The sequence below is a fragment of the Poecile atricapillus genome, chromosome 2 (assembly GCF_030490865.1).
Source record: "Poecile atricapillus isolate bPoeAtr1 chromosome 2, bPoeAtr1.hap1, whole genome shotgun sequence".
NCBI classification, from domain to species: domain Eukaryota; kingdom Metazoa; phylum Chordata; class Aves; order Passeriformes; family Paridae; genus Poecile; species Poecile atricapillus.
The window spans coordinates 116,210,958-116,230,648 of NC_081250.1; the positions used below are offsets into that span (position 1 = coordinate 116,210,958).

General features: G+C 38.6%; 1 protein-coding gene across 1 annotated transcript; it reads right to left on the minus strand.

The window, feature by feature from the left end:
* Positions 1-12,156: 12,156 nt before the first annotated feature.
* Positions 12,157-19,098, minus strand: LOC131576575 (cytochrome P450 7A1). Its single transcript, XM_058833434.1, has 7 exons — positions 19,082-19,098; positions 18,596-18,740; positions 17,308-17,548; positions 16,355-16,962; positions 14,885-15,015; positions 13,781-13,956; positions 12,157-13,153 (listed from the first exon to the last, which is right to left on the minus strand). Exons 2-7 carry the CDS (start codon positions 18,673-18,675, stop codon positions 12,857-12,859), a joined length of 1,533 nt encoding a protein of 510 aa, XP_058689417.1. The 5' UTR covers positions 18,676-18,740; positions 19,082-19,098; the 3' UTR covers positions 12,157-12,856.
* Between the last annotated feature and the right edge of the window lie 593 nt (positions 19,099-19,691).

Consider the following 19,691-nt stretch of genomic DNA (forward strand, 5'->3'; position numbering starts at 1 on the left):
TGCATTTTGCTAATAGACTTGCTAAGAAGATAATCAGAGGGATAGTGCACCTCTCCTGTGAGGAATGACTGAGAGAATTGGAATTGTTAAGCCTGGAAAAGAGAAGGCTTTGGGGTGACCTAATTGCAACCTTCCAATACCCAAAGGGAGCCTCCAGGAAAGATGGAGAGGGACTAATTATAAGAGCCTGTAGTGACAGGATGAGAGGGAATGGCTTCAAAGGGAAAGTGGGTTTAGATTAGATATTAGAAGAAGTTAGAAGAAACTAGGGAATTCTCTGTGAGAGAGGTGAGGCACTGGCACAGGCTGCCCAGAGAAGTTGTGGATGCCACATTCCTGGAAGTGTTCAGGTTGGATGGGGACTTCAGCACCTTGTCTAATGGAAGGTGTTCCTGCCCATGGTGGGAAGTTTGGAATCTAGATTTTTAAACTCTCTTCCAACCTAAACCTTTCTATGATTCCATAGATGAACTAACCTTTCTATGATTTCATAGCTGAACAAATCAGTCTTCTTCCCGTAGAGTAACAGTGTGATAGTCAATAATATGGATTTTTGTAATATATTCAGTGAATCTGAGATTCTGTAGCATCATTAGAGAAAGCTTGTTCACAGTTATAAGGATATTTAATTCCTGCAACACAGAGTTTAAAAACTCCATAACTATACTATTATGGTCCTGGCAAATGATTAGGGGGAGGTTCTTTCTCCTCTCTTTATCCTGACATTCTGAGGGAGGAATAGATTATAATTCATATCAGGTATTTCTCCTAGAAAAGCTTCAACAGATATGACAATGAAAGACACTGCTCTCTTATTCCAGCTATAATAGCACCCACAGAGCTCTCAGTTTATACTTCCCATGAAGGTGGCTGCTCATCTCTGATAAATGTCATTCCTTCTGTTTTTATTCTTGCCTTTTTAAACACCTGCCACTGAAATGGAGGGAGTCTTCTGACGACAAAGTTTCATTCTGTATTATCAGGATCTCATCTATTACGTTGCACCTCATCCATTTTATTTGTTCTTTTGCAGCTAATGCTTCTGCTTGAGTAATGAGTTACTTGGGTGGCTGATCATATTCATTTGTATTCCAAGGATTCACCTGGTTTATGAGAGCTATATTTTTGTCAATATTTAAGGATTTTTTGGAAGAAATACGTTAAAACAGAAAAAACCAAAACAACTCTTCCTCAACTCAGTAATGAAAGATTTGCACTTTTCATACAAACATCACTGCTGGATTCTGCTTTTTACACTCTGAATGTTTTTTTCCCCCATAGCTAAGCTAAATTTTTCCTATCAAAGACCTTGATTATCTTTTTACTTTTTTGACTAAGTGGACAATTATCATGTTTAAAGTTCGGGCACTTTGGCAGTATTGCCATCCCAGTTTTACCCCAGTAATGTGATTTTAGCCATCATTGCAGCTGATCTGTCAACCCGTGACATGCTAAAAATTGCAGATAGTGCAACCTATTTTGTGGGAGAACTTCCCCTTTCTATTGTTTTTATTTTATTTTTTCTTGTTCCTCTGTGTTCTAAAGCAGAACAGATGGAATTGATGTAGAAGTCAGCAGGAATTTGTTCTTATCCTGTGATCCAATGGGTTTTATAGATAAGGAAGTTAAAAGGCAAAAAACCAAAACAAATCTTGAGCAGCAAGTGAATCTTCTTATGATCTTCCTCTGAGCACTGCATCAGAGGTTAAACAAGGCCAAGTGCAGGCTCCCACAACTGCGTCAGGGTATCAACACAGGCTGGGGAATGAAGGCATTGGGGACAGCTCTGTGGGGAAGGACTTGAAGGATGCTGGTGAATGAAAAGCGGGGCATGACCCAGCAATGTGCATTCACAGCCCAGAAAGCCAAACATGTCCTGGGCTGCATTAGAAAAGGAGGATTCTGGCCCTCTACTCTGCTCTCATGAGACTTCACCTGAAGTGCTGTGTCCGGCTCTGGGGTCCTCAACACAGGAATGAGGAGTGAATCCAAAGAAGGGCCACAAAAGTGGAGACAGCTGGAGCACCTCTCCTATGAAAGCAGTCTGAGAAAGTTGGGGTTTTTCAGCCTGCAGAAGACACGGTTCCAGGGAGATCTTCTTGCAGTCTTTCAGTACTTAAAGGGGCCCTGGACGAAAGATGGGGACAGACTTTTAGCAGGGCCTGTTGCAACAGAACAAGGGGTAAAGTTTTTAAACTAAAAGAGGAGACTAGAGATGAAGAAATTTTTTTATGCTATGGGTGGTGAGACACCAGAACTAGACTCCCAGAGAAGTGGTAAATGCCCCATCCCTGGAAACATTCAGAGCCAGACTGGACTGGGCTTTGATGGAGTTGAAAATGTCCTTTCTCATTGCAGGGGGCAGTCTGGACTAGGTGACCTTCCAACGTCCTTTCCAACCAGCATGCAAACTGCTCTTTGAGTCTATGAATTGCCTGGCAGAGGAAAAAGACAGATGTGATGCACATGTCAAAAGGAAAGATAAAGGTTTGTGGTCCTGTTTGGGCCACTGTCACCAGTGAGAGCTCCTTGAAAGAGGATTTCCCTTTATTTCACAAGTGTTGGGAATAGGCATTAAGAAAGGGAATGACCACAAAGACTAAAACATAATCTTTGCTCTTAGAATCATGACTTTATGATTTATTTTTTTAATATGACTTAGTTTTGTATTGTATACTAGTAAGATTGTCATTTAGGGTAGAATTCTTACCAAAAAGAATCTTCCATTTTTCTTCTGGTTTCTTTGGAATTATTTCTTTGAATTATATTATTAACGAATGTAATTTCTTTCCTGTCTTTGGGGGGAGTGAAATAACAATGGAAGTAGATTTCACAGACATCTATGAGCTAAGCAAGACAGGATTTTTTTACCTTCTGTTAGTAGAGACTGTTTTCTCTTGCTCTCTGTCTAAACAAGTATATTAATAAAATTCTTCTGCAGCAACAAAGGTAAATGTGTAGAAGCTTATCAAAATAAATAGAGAACCAAACTGTAGTATTATAAGACAGCAGTCAGTGACTTTAATTTGTGATTAGGAATTTGGGTAGGTCTTTTCTATTATATTTTAAAGTAGAAAACTAAGATGCAGTACTGCACCTGAATATTTATTTATATTTAATTTATATTTATTGTAAATGGTTGGTGCAATATGCAACATCTCACCAACAGCTTTTAGTGCCTTATGGATGTGTTAGTCTGGAGACTGTATACCAAAATTTAATGTCAGCAGATAGAAACATCTCTCTAGTTTGATAAATCTGTATTTGTGCGTACAACAACAAATAGAAAATAATTTTTGGAATCTGCTTGGATACATCTCTTCTGTTCATTCAAGTTAATAGAAATATACGAAGTTACTTTCTGTCCTTACTGTATATGTTATAGAGGAAGATTTCAAGAGCAGTACACAATGATTTCCTGTGGTGAAAGTTTTAGATTAAGTTCCTTCTGATATTCACAAAACAGGAAGCAAAACAGTGCTAAGTGTCTTGGGGAACTTTTACTGTGTAAGAACTCCAAAGAATTGGTTGGTAAATGTTTTCAAAAGTAAATACTGTATGAGTTCTTAATAGATTTCAATATATGAGTGCCTGGTAGGAGAAAGTTAACAGTTCTGCGGGTAAAATTGAAAAGAAGTTTTAGTTACTAGGGAAGTTATGAAACTAATTAATTACAGAAAGAATTGGATTGTAGCCATTTAGTAGTTTTGACCTAAGTCAAATATATCAGAGTTTTCAGCAAACCAAAATATTGTGACAGGCAGTATAGATCAAATTAAATAAAATCATATGCTTTCCATCTTTTAATCTTTTAACTTGAAGTAATTTTGAAATGCAAGCTTTTCAAATGGGAAGAAAACCAGGAATGTGTCATTTTGAATTCAACGCAAGGAAAGAATTAATTTTCTTATTTCCAACTGAAATTCATATTTCAGGAAATATGCACCCCGTATAGCTGGTTTGAGTGACTACAATTTGCATTATTTCCTCAGAATTTGTTGGCCAAAGTATTTTCCAAATCAGTGCAATCTTGACTCCCTTGGTTTATGCAAAAATTACATGATACAATTACTAAACCAAAAATACTGTCTCTCCGGGACCTCCTTTCAGAGTGTAATCAAGAGCAGAAATCTCTAGGACAGTTTTATTATTTATATGCTCAATAGCTATTGTTCCTGTTGAAATAAAAATTTGCTTTTGAAAGCTGATGACCAAAACCTAATTCAGGGCTTATATTCTTTGATGGTTCTCAAAACTCTGAGAATGGGATTCAGTTCAAAGATTAGGGCACTTAAATGTGGGTATCATAAATATGTGTGCACATTTATATATGAGCAAAATTCCCAGCCCCCATTCTGTTCAGTAAAGGTTTAGGGCTTTGTCAGGCAGCTATCCCACATTCAGATTCCTGGAGCTTTTCAGTTTCTGAAAACACCATGAAGGCAACAGACTCAACACCTGAATTTTGGGACTGTAAGTCTGGATGAAGGGAGTCTAGAGATACGTGGGTTACTACAGGGCATTTCAAGTGTCTCTACTTCCTGTGTGGGGACAAATGAGTCAACCTCCTTGTGAGTGCCATCATGTTAATTTAGAGATTTATTTGGTTTACCCTAAAGTAACACCACACTTTGGCAGCTGCTGGTGTTCAGCTGCCTGCATGTGCTGGCCAGATCTCCACTGACTATATGAGTTTTGAAACTTAAATTAAGTTTCTTAACCTGTGAACTGACTCTCACTTTGGCTGTCTGTCACTCTCAAAACAAGACTTTAAATATTTTTTTAATCTTATTTTCCTGTAGTCTTTGGCGGCACAACTTAATATTTTCCAGATTACAGCATGTTTTCATTTACATATGTGGAACCCATTATTTCCCTTTCTTCTCGTATTCTTACCACATACTTATTACAAAAATCTCTATTACACTGAAAGTGGGAAATAGAAGTAAAGGCTCTTAAGTTATGAAAAAAACTTGCCTCAAAAATATTAGAATTATTCCCCAGATAAGCACAAGAAGCAATAAAATCCTGTATTTCTTTAGCTACTTCTTGTTATCCAGCATATCATTGACAATACATACATTGTAAAAGTGGTTCCATGGTGCTGGTGATGGCTGCATGTGTGTCTTATTTGTCAGGCTCGAGATTCATTATACCCTGTATGGCTTCACTGGCAGTCCTCTGCACAAGGTTCAAGGCTGATTGATGGTACACTTTGATATACTGATCTTTAGCAATAGCTGTAGCAGTGGAACACCTTAATAAATGCTGTTCAAGGCCAGTTTCAAGGCTGGACATTATCACCTAATAACTTTGATCAGAGTAGTAGCAAATATTTGCATAGTACATGCATGTGGATTCAGTCTGTTGTATTTTATTTACAGAGTAACTTTTTGGAATAGGGTCTGTCTGAGGTCTACTCTGAAAATTGAGAGTCATGTTTTTCACAGAACCATGCTCTTGCAGACCTCCTCATCTTCTGACTCCATCCTATTGTAACTCCTCGGAGCCTCCCTGTCATGCCCTCCCTTAACCTTTTGTTCCTCTCTAGCCATTGTTACCTAATGCAAGCGTATTTCTGTGCTGTTCATGTTCTGTTCCTTTCTTGCTTCACAGCTTGCTGAAGGCACAATAAAAAATCACACTGTGGAGCACTGTTTTAGAGTTGTTCTGGCTCCCTATCAACTGAATTTATACCTGCTTCACTCAAGTGATGTTGCTTCACAATGTCTTTAGTCGAGCTCAAGACTGAAAATCAGTGCCCCATCCTCACCCTTGGTCATCCATCAGGGATCTCTGTCACTGTCCATGTACCCCTTCAAATGTTGCCTTGCCTTCTGCATAGATGCTAAGATACAGCCTTCCATAGTCATTCTCCTAACAAAATATTCACCCAAGTGTTTCCTCCTTGCACTGCAGTAATTCCCCAGTGCTGTCCTTTCCTCTCCTGCTATATCCATTTATATTTTTGGTGTTTATCTATGCTGTCATCCCTCTTCCCTTGTTACCTTATCCTGCATTCTTTATAATACCAAATATAGTTTTCTTTTTTTGCTTCCAAGCAGCTTTGTACCTCTAATCCTCACCTCTCTGTCATCTGGTATTAACTGTCTAGTTCTGTTTTAGATCAGACCAGATCAAGATGCTTTGGTGTCAAGGATAAACTTGACCTTAACTGACCTCTTGGTCTCTTCAGACCACTAGCTGTCATTCTGGCAGTGCAGCCTCACTGATTCCTTTCCCTTTTCTAGATGGATGGTTTCACCTCATTTTTTCCTTAGATTGTGACATCCCTGGAAGAAGTATGGTGATTTTGTTCTGCATTTGTAAAATTCTTATACTAAGTTCTTATCCATGTGGAAATAATATCAGTAATAAATAATGACTGTAAAAGCATTCTTAGCAGGGAAGGCTGAGGAATAAACAAGTAATTTTTGCCATCATTTAGCTTTAGAAATCACTCATAGAGCAAGATGGGGCTGGCCCTTCATCTCTCACCTCTGCTCTGCCTTCGCCAAGAACTTCAGCAGGGAGCTGGGGTCTTCCAAATTGCAGCCAGGCAACTGCTTCCTGGCGCTGCAGTGCCTCCACTAGGAACTTCATCTGCAGATACCTCTGCAGTGTGGTGTATGCCTTATATATGCATCTAGCATTCCTATTCTCTGGCTATGGTTTCTGCAAATTCACAGGATTAGTAAATCAAGAGATTTCAGTGACAGTCCTCTGACTGTGATCTCTCTACAGACACAGGAGAATCTCTTCTAAGTCCAGACATAGAACTTCAATGGACAGCAGGTTTTTGTCCTGTTTAGCAAAGTTTTCTGTGTCTAAACAATACATGTAAGAAGCTAATGTACCAAGAGCATGAGGCACAGTGAACACAACTCATTCAATTGCATCATTAATGGCTATCCCTGTTGTTTTTAACATCAGCTTTTAATTCTTACAAGGATATTATTCCTTGTTCCAAGTTCTTACAGTGAGAAAATAAAATAGCTATGAAATTGTCAGTTTGAGGATGTATTTTCAGAAAGTTCCCGCTTAATTTTTTGCATTTACAAGGTTTTGCTTACTTGGGCAGAGCAGTTGAGCTGAAATGTTGCATAAGGCAGAGAAGTCTTTCCCTCAGCCTAAGGAGCGATTATCATCAAAGAAGAGCAGATCTGGGGTCACTGCAGGTCATCAAGACCCAGTTCCCCTCTTGCCAGCTGATGTAACCCTTTGACCAATGTTCCTCATGCTGTGCTCCAAACCAGACATGAAAGATCATGGCAAGGGGGGAACACAGCTTTTTTGCAGGCACAAAGTATTCCTATCTGTCTCAAATTCCCTTTCAGTATCTGTCTTACCTTTAGAGTCCAGGTGTCCATATGGAAGACAGGCTGAGAAGAGATGGGGTCTGTCACTTTTCTCTCTGCAAACCCAGTGAGAGGCGAGTCTGGCCCCAGCACAGCTGGCAGAGGCACAGGCACATCTGGGGGTGACAGCGGGGACTGACCCCATGCTCCCACCAGTCAGCACTCTGCACAGCATGCTTACCTGCAGCTAACACCAGGAGGGAGGCTTCTCAAAGCCCTCCAGAACCCAACACAAAAACAGCCAGTTTTTTGAAACCTGCTGAACACCTCTGAGAGCAAGGCTATTCCTTAGGAGCCTTGCACAAATTCCAACCATCCCAAGGAAGCTCCGCTTGTTCTTGCCCTGGGAAAAGGGGACCTCATTCCATACCTAGGGTGAAGTGACTTCTAGCTTGACTTCTCTCAGCCTATGGTATTTAATGTTCTTCCTGTGGCTGTTTTTATGTTTCAAGTCTGCAATTACTGGGGGCCTTTTTCAATCCTTTTCCAATCAACTGTTGTACTAATGTTATGGAGAAGTAATTGCATGTCCAGTTGCACTGAAGTGTTCTCAAAACAAGAGATTCAGTCAGCCAAGGTGTTTTAATCTTTCAAAATTTCTATGGGATCTTGCTATCTGATGAGACAAATTTTAGAAATTACTGTTATGTTTAAAAAGATAATAGGAGCTCACAGGATCTTATTTATAGGTGAATTAAATAAAATTAACTTTTCATTTGAAAAATCTATGACTCTTTAGTGAATTGTTCTGAAGTGACCTCTCTCTCCCTTCATGACTCATGGGTCACTGAAGATCATTTGCTTTGAAATGTGTCCCACAGAGTTGTCTGTCTTGGCAGAAAACAAAGTCAACAAGAGTTAGCAAGCTGGGTATTTACTCTGATAGCACTACACTTAATAGTATGTAACCTTTTTATTATTTAATTCTAAGGTTACTAGGAGGCAATGACTGCTTTTACCACCAAATCCCCTGTATACAGCTGGACATAATTATGATCAAGCATCCTCTTTATGTTCTCTAACTGTGTTGACCTGGTGGTGTAAATGAGAGGAGATAATAGAACCATAGAATCATAGAATAGTTTGGGTTGGAAGGGATAATTGCAGGTCATCTTGTCCAATCCCCTGCAATGAGCAGGAGCATCAAAAAGGTCTTGGTCCTATCTTCAGCCTGTTGACATCCAGAGGTAACACTGTGCAGTTCATAAATGGCAAATACCTATTTATGCTGCCACAGCTATCTTTTGGACCAAGATGACAAACAACTTGAAGCATGCTATCATCAGCTAAACAAAAGTTGTCTCTAAAATTAATTTCATGCTTTCAGAAAAATTATCCCATGCTTTTTCCTCTTTTTGCTTCCCCTTTATTTCATCAGAAACTTGCATAAGAGGTCTCATAATATAAATACCAATTTATCCTGATATTCCTGCAGTAAGGTACAAAAACAATTGAAGTAAGGCTTGAAAATCTGTGATCAAAACCACGATTGACATGTTGAAGAGTGGCTGTCTGAACTTAGTGGCAGCTCTGTTACAACAGCTGTGGCCAGCATGATTTCAGAATTGAGAATCTGTCTTGTTTTCTGACATGTTGTCTTGTTTGATTGATAAAGTCACCATGTCACTTCCAAGATCTCCATGATCAGTAAAGATTTCTTGTAGCCTGAAAAAACTGTAGAATATTTTCCCTGCCTTGTTTCAATTTGCTCAGCCAGAATGCCTCCTTCTGCCAGATTCTGAGCCACGTGGTGTCACTCAGCCGGCTCTGCCTTGCTCCTAATCCCCAAATCACTGTTCAGAGGCTTCTGATTAGCCCAATGCCCAGCTCATCTGGGTCCAAGAAAATCTGAACATTTAAGCTCCCTGGTGTGCCTAAACTATGTTACACTAAGTGTTCTTCAAGAGTTATCTCCCACTCTTACTCACCCTTTACAGGACAACCACAAGCTTGGAGTTGTCTCCTGGGGGTGTGGGGGATACTGAACTCACCAACCTCGACTTCCTTGGGACTTCCTTGAAATTGAATCTCCTCTCAACCAAGAGAGCACTTTGGCTGTAAGGGAGTTGTGAAAATCATCCTGTTGAGTCTGTTACTTCTCATTTTTTTTGAGAAAACATGCTACAGTTTCCCTGAGAAAAATGCCTGAGCTATCCTAATGATTAGGGTGCCCACCTAGGGGCTGAGGTCATTGCTCCTCTTCTGCCCATACCTCCTCATGCATTTTAAATTGTAAATATATAATGTGAAATACAGTAGAGGCTGCCTGCTTCCTACCACCCTGGATCTGCCCAATATATTTCTAATTGCTCTTATGGTTTTCATATTATTTTTCTTTATTATCCTGTCTTAATATAAGTCCTCCTTTTAGGACAGGCAACGTAAAGAATTGCCCTGATATAACCTTGTGGTGTTTGTGACCCTGGCAAGGCAGATGAGTATTGATTGCTGAAGTATTTGATTACATTAGCTGAGGCATAGTGCCACAGACTTTGTACCTTCTTTTCTCTCCTCACTTGTATCTGTGTAACCCCAGTAATAGGGATAGAATAACAGGGGTACCTGAGGTTAGAAAATTAGCAGCTACAGCAGTAAATCAAAATACTTGTATATAGCCCAGTATATATATGTATTTCCAAAGTGGAAGCATACTTAGGGGCTTATACTGGGTCTTTTCATCTGCATAACATGAGGTCAATATGAAAGAGAAGAGTCCCTTGCAGACATGCTTTATCATCCTCCGGCTGCAGGAGTCCAGAACTGAGCAGAAAGGGCTGGCTGCCTCTGTTCTATACACTGTATATCAATCCACAGGTTATGTGCTCCAGCCATCCATGGAGAGCTGCTACCCGAGCAAGAGAAGACTGGCAGCAGGCAGAGTGGTGAGGACTGCAGGAGTTTGGGCAGGAGCGCTTGAGCCAGCCTTGCAGGGCCCTGTCCAGCAACAGCGTTGGTTTCCACCAGCTTATGGTGATTCTGCACTTAAGTCAGTATCTTCTCCACAGTGTTCAGAACTGGACTTTAATCTGTGGGGTGAATCCTCTAATGCTTTTACCTTCCCCTGAGTCCTCTGTTGTTGGTATTCCTTGGTGTGTGAGCCAGCTCAGGCAGGATACAGGAACAACCACAACACCATGAATGAAGTAGAGAGAAAATTTGGTTTTGTTGAAACCAAAGCACAAGTTTTCTAGCTTTTACCCTTCTGATTCTCTCCCTGATCCTACTACTGGGGGAATGAATGACTGGCTGTTTGGTGCTTGGTTGCTGGGGGGTATAAATCATGACGCCAGTGGGGGGATTCCCAAAGGATCAACACAGGTGTTGTTCAGCACATGAAGCTAAACAATGACTGGTATGATGTAGGTGGTTTTTGACACTCTAGCTTGCAAGACATTTGACCATGTCCACAATCTTCCTAGCCAATCTTCCATTATTCTCCCACACTTGTGAAGCTGAAAGCTGGATCAGCTGGAGGAGCTACTGAACACTTGTTTCTTATAGACCAAAGGAATTGACAAAAATCCCATTAAATCACAGCCAGAGAAGTGTGGAGCAGTCAGTTTGAAGGAGACAGTGGGATGTAAAAGAGGCTTAAATTTTGAATTTAAATTAGTTTAGCAGTTAGTTAGAATTAGTTTAGCAGTTGCCTTATCTTTTTCCTGCTGCTGCAATTCCGTGTTGAATTCCTTTTCGTCAAGAAAGTGTATTTTGCTTAAAACATTGCATAGCCTTGCTGCCCTCAAAAACTGCTGTTTCAAGCAGGATTTATTTAAGAAAGGAGCATGTCCTCTGATGATAATAACGTGCCAGGGCACATGTCAGGCTTGCATTCACTCTCCAAATTAGCTTACATTAAATATGCTATAATTTATATAACTCATACAAAATACAATTGACAAAGACGTGAAAACAAGTTGTGCTGGATACTACCCTTACCAAGAGAACCAAACTAATAATTCAACCCCCCTTGTATTATACATAATTGTTTAATATTATACATGGTGCAACAAATAAGTGTTCTCTGTTCTCCTTTGAAAATGCAAAAAGATTAAATAAAATTACAAAGACAACACACAGGTAATAAATGTGTATTGTATGCAAAATGAAGTGTTATGCACATACTGCATAATCTCTTTATTAACCTTTTAATATTTAGCACAGTGGATAGTGAGAAGAAAAAAGAATAAATAATTTAAAGTAATTCTAAAACTCAATCAAAAATTCCTTATCTAGGAAGAGTTCTATCAGCTAGTCTGGATATCTTGCCAGAATGTGAAATTTGAAAATATCAAATAGTTCTTTATCTCATCTTCTCTCACAACGCTTACTTTTATGTTAAGGACAAAAAGTTAGACCATAAGTCCTTGGGAAAAAAAACAGGATAAAACCAGTGTTTTAAGTATATTTGTTCTTTTCATCAGCAAATGATAAGAAAGCTCTCTCTTTCAGCCCAAAGAAATTTAATTTAAAAATGGACTTTTTTGACATACATACATCTGTCATTTGCAGCAGAAAAGGAAAGGGATGTTAGAGAGAACCAAATTGTATTAACCCAGAAACAATTTTTCTTATAAACATGCCAACACTGAAAATTAAATATGTGGGCATCCTTTATTGGAATTAGACTTAAGGAGGCTTAATGGAAATATGGAGTTTAGGAAATGGGACTAAATGCAGCCAGAATCACTGGTTTATATTTATTTATCTCCATGTTGGTGTTTGAGCTGGCTAGTTTAAAACTGGTTTGGATGGCTTTGGTTGAGTGCATAAACCTTTGATAGTGTTAAGATGTTAAAACAAGAAACAGTCTAGAGATGCATTTGGTTCAGCCAATACAATTTATTTGAACACAGTTAGCACTTTCTAAAAATAAGTATCTTACAAATAATATAATACAAGTTTTGTGGTTTCACTTGAACGTGAACATTTCTGTAGGTTTTTTTCGTCTTCTAGTTTTTCATAAAACCATAAATGTAATTCCCCAGGACACTATTCCCTCCCCACTGTAAACTTGCCTTTATACAACAAAAACTTTATTTTACCTGTGAGGAGACTGCCCCCCCCCCCCCAACATTTCAATTATAAAAAATAATTTATTTTAACTGTAGTACAATTTTGAAATTATTATGAATTAGCTCATGAAATTCTACTTGTGGGAAAGTATTTGCTGGCAGGAAAAAAAACAAAACCCGGCAGCTGTACACACACAATTGAAAATCTTAACTTGCTTTTCAAAATAAAAAGGGAGACATTTGCATCAAAAGAGAACATTAAACCCACTGCACGCTGTATCACACTGGTGCATATTTTTCATTAAAATGGTGAATTAGCATCTTCATATAGATTTTCTCGCAAGACTTGAAGCATTTCATTTGCATATATACATAAAATGTATATAAAGTATATTCTATAGAGTGTATTTAGTACTGTTAGTATATACAATGTATTTATGTACTACTAGTACATAGTGTATATGCATAATACAAAATATATATTCATCAGCATTTCAGCCTGTACCTGAAATCAATGTCATTGGATGGCTGCAAAATACCCAGTCCTGCACGGGATTGATCTAGAGAGGGACACTTCACACTACTGTCCACAAGCTCTATCTCAAAATATGAAAAAATCAGAGCCAAAAATTGTTTAATCTCATGGACAGCAAATAACCTGCCCGGGCACTTTGCTATGCCTGTCCCAAAAGGCATGTAGTAATACTTCAGCTTCCGACCATTCCGGTAGAAGTCGGTCTTCTCCTCTCCCTTCTCATTCAGAAAGCGATCGTATTTGAAGGTCTGCAGTTAAACACACAAGAGAGTTCCTTGATATTTGAATAGCTCCAAAAACCAGATAAAGCTGCTAAGACACAAAATGCAGGCTGGGAAAGAGACGTCTGCAGCAATAAACATCATACAGTACCACCAGCCCCCACAGTGCTGTTTTAGAAAGTGTAACTTCAGAGAAATTCTGTTAGGTGGGACAGGATCCCAGGCTCCTTGCTGATAAGTCTCCTTTTCTTTCCTGACCTCTAAAAATAAGCATTGTAACCTGCATTCTTGTTCATGCAGCAGAAGAAGAACTGAAAGAACTCTAATTCTGTGCCTTAGGGGAACTATTATCCTTATTCTTCTTCACCTCACCTCACAATTGTGATCTTCCCTCACTGAGGAGGGCAGTAAGTAGAAGGCTGTCTGGGGCTGGTAGCACACCTTTTGGTTACACCAAAACCTGTTTTACAGATAGTGCTTGCACTGCCTTTATTCTTTTTCTTTCCTATTATGACATCTTCAGGTGTGAGAATGGACAGTCTGGGGTACGACAGAAAACCAGCCACTGGGCACCCCAATAAATGCTTTATTTAAAGTCCTGCTAACTTCTGCCAGACTACCAGCTTCAAGGCAATTTGAAAGAAAAATACTTACCAAGGGATCAGAATAGATTTCTGGATCGAAATGCAGCAGCTGAGGATAAAGAGCTACAACATCATCTTTGCGAATGTTGTAAAAATCATTCTCTAAGTGCAAAGTGAAATCCTCCTTGGCCACTCTGAAAGTCATGGATGCACTCGAGAGCCTCATCGCCTCCTTGATGATGCTGTCTGTTGGGAGAGGACAAGGAATGATTGCCATGGAAACAGCGTATTCACATACTGGGGGCAGGTCATGGGTATTGAACTATTTCAGAGCCACTATCAAACCCTGAATTTATTAGAAGAAATATTTTAATATTAACTTTCTAAATGCTGAAGAAAGTATCCTTCTCATTTCTTTTTAGCATTTCTATCCCTTCTGCAGATATCACTGAGAACCTAATCTGATTTCCCTGTGAAAAATGCTTATAGTGGATGAAACTGAATGTTCAAAAGTGAGACATATTTTCACACTGAGATAAAGACCAGTGAAAACTGAAAACATAACAATAAAAAGAAACAGCAGTGAGCAGAATTTTCTGAAGTTCTAAAATGTCCTGTAAAGAAACTAATACTCAGAAAAAAAGTAACATGGGAATATTTGTTTTAATATTAGCTGACTTTTTTTAAAACTAACAGTAGTTATAAGGCAACGTTATCAAAACTCTCTGTAACTTCTGAAAAACGTGCTTATAATTTGAAAAAAATTATGAGAAAATACAAGTAATGGTATTAGAAAACATTGCTTCACATAATAAGAATAAGGATTTAAGTTTTGGCAACACCTTTTTATTTGATTTAAAGACATAACCAAACAAAATATTGTTCAGAATTATCCATGGGTCTATATTATGTAGTAGTGTAGGATTATTGAGACATGCCATTACCCATGAAAAAGTGCTGTTCATGTGAATTTTGATACTCTCAGTACCACCTGGGATATTAGGAAGCCTGGTTCTGTTGGCTACTGCTAAGGAACATACAGTTTCCTGTTCTACTGTTTCTTTGCTAATGCCATAGGATTTCCATAGCAACCATTTATAAGGTAATAAATAGAAGACCATGGAAATTGTAGTGTGATTTCTGCATAAAATACTCCTGCATAAAATAGTCATACCTAGTATTGGCATATTATCCAGCTGCTTTCGGTTCAAAGAAATATGTTTGCCATCTAAGCTGATACTCTCTTCGGCACTTTCCAAAACGCTTTGCACTTCTTTGGTAGCAGCTCTCATTGCTTCTGGACTCCTAAGATCAAAAGAGCAAGGATATAACATAACTTTAAATTAAAAAAAATCTTCTAAGAAGGGGTTTTGCTATTACCTTTCTTCCTGACTAAAATTTATTTTTTTGACTGACTAGCACAACCTTCTAAAATGAAAATGTTGCAGCAAAATGCTGCAGTTCCACTTCTTCATGTCTTGGCAAAGGTATGACAACTTCAAAGGAAAAAAAAAAAAGAAAGGAACAGCAAGGATTTGATTTTGTCTGCAATGACAAGTGGGACAGAACTGATGTGCATAATTCAGGTAATAAACAGTGTTGTCACTAAAAAGCAATGCTAAGAATAAGAAAAAAGCCAGCCAGTTGTAGATTAGGAAATAGCCCCACTGCAGGTAGAGAGTTTAGGAACAGGATTATAGATCAGTTTTATAACATCATTTATTCTGGCTGACGTGACAATATTCTGTCTAGCTGAAAAAAATCTTCCTAATACTAAGAGCCCACATAGTACTCTGCAACACCTAGTCTTTCTTTCAGACATGGAACATATGACCTACGGTGAAATATACAGACACAATAAAACAGGGTGCAATAGTGGGTGCAATAGTGTCTTGATGAAGGCACAACCATAAGGTGTTAAAAGACTCCAAGTCCAGAAAATCTAAAGCAAATGCATTCTTGGAGCAAAAAGTACTAAATAACCTCAAAAATGAGCATTGGCAAGTAGATATGATAAGTAAAAGCACTAGGAATTTAGACACATATTTCAGAGTTAGTTATGCTGAAGAAGGTAATCCACAAAGGCCCACTCTATAATGGATATTTGATAGTATTATCTGATCTCTGTATTTGTTTCATGAGTAACAAGCTCAGCAGGTGCAAGCTACAGTAGAGCTTCAGTGGGATCTATCAACATATGAATTATTTTCTATTAACTATCTGTGAAAACAATAATGAAGTTAAGCCTCATTTTACCTGCTCTAGTGAGATGGTCTAAAAATGTCTAGTTACATTTGTAGCCTTTATTGCAATTAATGTTTTGACTGCAACTAGCACTTTTAATGTCATATCATATAGATTTACTCCAAAGCTTGCTTGACAAAGTGTAGCATTGCCCTGGAGTGCTGTTTCTTAACAAAAAAAAAAAGCTTCTAAAGAATTGCTCTGTGCTACCACTACTTGTTCTCAAATGGGTGAAGGACTTTTCTGTGGAAGTCCAGAACAACACAGCACTTCTGTTGCAAGCAGTAAGTTTTTTATCACTGATGAGGTACCAAGCAGTGGAATTGGCCTGTATTAATTAATTGGTTTCTGAAGGATAAACATTTTTTCTTGTTTGGGAGCAAAAAGCAGTAAGACTTACTTAAGAAGATAGAACAAGGTCCAAAAAGTGGCAGGAATGGTGTTTGCTTGAGAGGCCCAGAGCACTGCCACGTGGGTCTTTGCTTTTTCCATGTCATCAAAGGTTGACAGGGTGTCATTCAGGAACATGCGGAGGGTGACAAGCTCAGAGAGGTTGTCCCTTTTCAGGAGGTTCTTGTGCAGGAGTGCCTCTCCCAGCTTCTCACGTGCGCTGTGGGCACTCTTGAAGAGGTGGATGGGCAGCCCTGCCACGAGGGCTGGGAAAATCTTATCAAATTCCTTGAAGTTTTCAAGGGCATTTAGGATATGAGCTCTTTCAGTTTCCTGCTTTGATGATGGGTTTTTGTCATTATTTGAATTAAATTCTTTACCAAAAAGTGTTAAAAAGCCAGACTCGAACATCACCTGGCAACAGAATGTATAAAGTCCTTCTGTCACCCAGGTATTAGGCTTAGGTGCTCTTGACTGCAGCATGACATACTGTAGGTTTTCCATCATTGCTTCAATGAGGGCATCAAGGGCATTGCCTTGAAGGGTTCTAATGAAAGTCTGATGAAAATTCTCAGTGGTGTTCCCCTCTGCTGGGTCAATGCTACCATGCCCAAAAGCCTGTCACAAAAAAAATTGTATGCATGATAAGTAAGGCCTGTCATTACCTTGATGATAAAGCCTAACAGAAACAAAAGCCAAAGTATAACTTCATAGCTTACTAGAGGGAATGAAAATAATGTAATAAAATAATGTACCATCTTAGAATAATGTATAGTCTTAGAACAATCCAAATCACTGCAAATTTCCATTTAGGAAGAGGGAAAAAAAGACCATGATATTTTAAACCAGTAAAAGTGCAGAAATGTGAAACTAATCCTCCTTCAAAGGCATAGTTATGTTTACAGTGATAAACTAGGTATGTCAGCAGATACTTTGCATGTTAGATATTAAAACCAGCAGTACCTTGGCAGAAGTAGCAAAATGGAACTTTTTCCAGTCCAAGTGTTTTCCCTGGCGCATCAATGAATGATATGAAAAAGGGTCAGTGAGAAAATGAATGTATTTCCCTGCTACGTGGCAAGTGAAGATGTGGCCATGCTTCTTCTGCTTTTCTTTGAGAAATTCAAGGGGGTTAGCACCAAACTTCAGGGCACAGCCCAGGTATGGAAGGAACCCATTTTCAAGTGGTGGCTCACCTTGCCGCCTACAAAACACAAAAAAAAGCTCAGTTTAAAATTATGTATAAGGGTCTCTTCTCCAGGATTATCAGGTATGTAAAATACTGATGTCAGGCTTTGTGCAGTGTGGAAAAAAAAAAAAAAAAAAAGAAGAATGAAACCACAAATAGGTAGTTTGTTTACAAGTAATTTTCTCCCCTTTAAGGGCTAAGCTATTTAAGAAAGAACATAGCAAAAAAACTTTTTAGTATAGGAAGGTTGTTATTATTGGCATATCCCATTAATGGACCAGATCTTTCTAAAAACATGGGAATTTTGCTATTATCCTCAGTAAGCATAAGAGCTAGTCTTTCACACAAAGTGTCATCAAGCACATGCTTTAAATTAAGCAGATATTTAAAGTGAAGCATGTGTTTAAATTATTTTCTTTTTTGAGTAGAAACAGCTTTCCTGTATAAGGACATCATGACTGTTGAAGTAACTTTCATATAATATTTCAGCATTTACAGTAAATGAAGTTAATTATTTTCACATTATTTTATTACACTTCTTGGAATAAACAAGAAAATGACTGCTGAAATTAAAAAATAAGAAGAGTTAAGCAAAATAGTCCTTATGTGAATGTTTTTAAGTAATATACATGGTACATAAATATTACCTGTATTAAATTGTGTTACTAGATATAATATAAAAATGTTTTTAAGTAGGTATTAAACTATAATTACATATAAGTAGGTATTCACTGTGATTACAATACAGGTGAAATTACAGCCCAGAACTTTAGTAAATCAGAGCATATATATTCATATTTTAATTACCTTGCTTATGCAGAGATTTGTATCTACAGCTACCTCTAGGCATCACTACACTATTATTGCAAATTTCATACATAAAAATTGGAATATAAATTGGAATATATGATTGGAATATGCATCTCTCAAAAAACTAAATGACAGCATTTTCTATGCTATCTTGTACATGTCTGACTACAGTACTTTCAGTGATGTACACAGGATATTTGACACAAATAAAGGCCAGGTACACTGAGATGCTTTTACAAAAAGAGTCCTTACCTTCTCCTCCTCCCCAGAAGAAACCAAGACACACAACAAAGTATAACTGCTGTTCCCAAGATCCAGGATGTCAGGAACATTTCTGGTAATGCCCAAAACCTTCCAAGTGGAAAATGGGTAACTACCAGGATGGCAGGAGAGGTGACTGAGAATGAAAGAAAAGACAGGTCATAATTTATATGCAGTGGGTACACCACTGTATCTAATGGCACTGAGTCAACCTAGCAAGCTATTGATTAACCATTTCTGGAGAGAGCTTGTTCCCTCTCTTCTCTGTCACCTTTCTGCAGAGAGCATTGCTGGATTGATGCAGACAGTTGCAGATCTGGCCTTGAGCTAATGTCACGTAGCAGTAGCAGTTCCAAAGTAACCAAATAGTAATAGTTGATAATTTGAAGGTTAGCCAGGTGTATTTTGATTAATCCTGCAGATTTACCAATTGCAGTTTATAGTTCAAGTTTAGCAATATATGAAATGGTTACTGACCGGTGTCCAGGAGTTTCAGACTGCGCTAACTGGTGGCTACAGCCCGTGCTGCCCTTCAGCTGCCAGCCTGTTCCCCCTCCTTCTCCTTGCGGACTGTCCTGGCTCTGGTGTGCCACTGCAAGAGGGAACGGCGGGGTTCAACAGTTGGGCAAAGGGATGGCTGCGGAGGTGGACTTACTTCCTCTAACAACATTTGTCTGGAAGAAAGGGAAAAAATGGTCTTTCACAGAATCATCGAATGAATCATAGAAGAAAACGAAAGTAGATCTAGACAATCACACTGGTTTGGGGTTTTTTTCGTTGTCCTTGGACCACCTTTTATTTTCTCACTAAAACTTTTCTCCTTTCTGTTGTTGACTTATGAGAATTCAAACTTTGGCTTGCTCCTTGACCTGGCATCAAGCCATCAAGGAGGCAGCTCGGGTATAGTGATGTTTCATTAGTCATCCAAAGCCTAATATGTTTTTAAGAGAGAAACTGAAGGGTTTTTCAGACTCACTTTTGTACCAGTTTTTGTTGGTGTCCCTACAGTTGTGTGATAAAGATTTTGTAAATAAGATCTTGCTGTTGCAATTGAACACTACACTGAAGGCATTGACATGCAAATCTG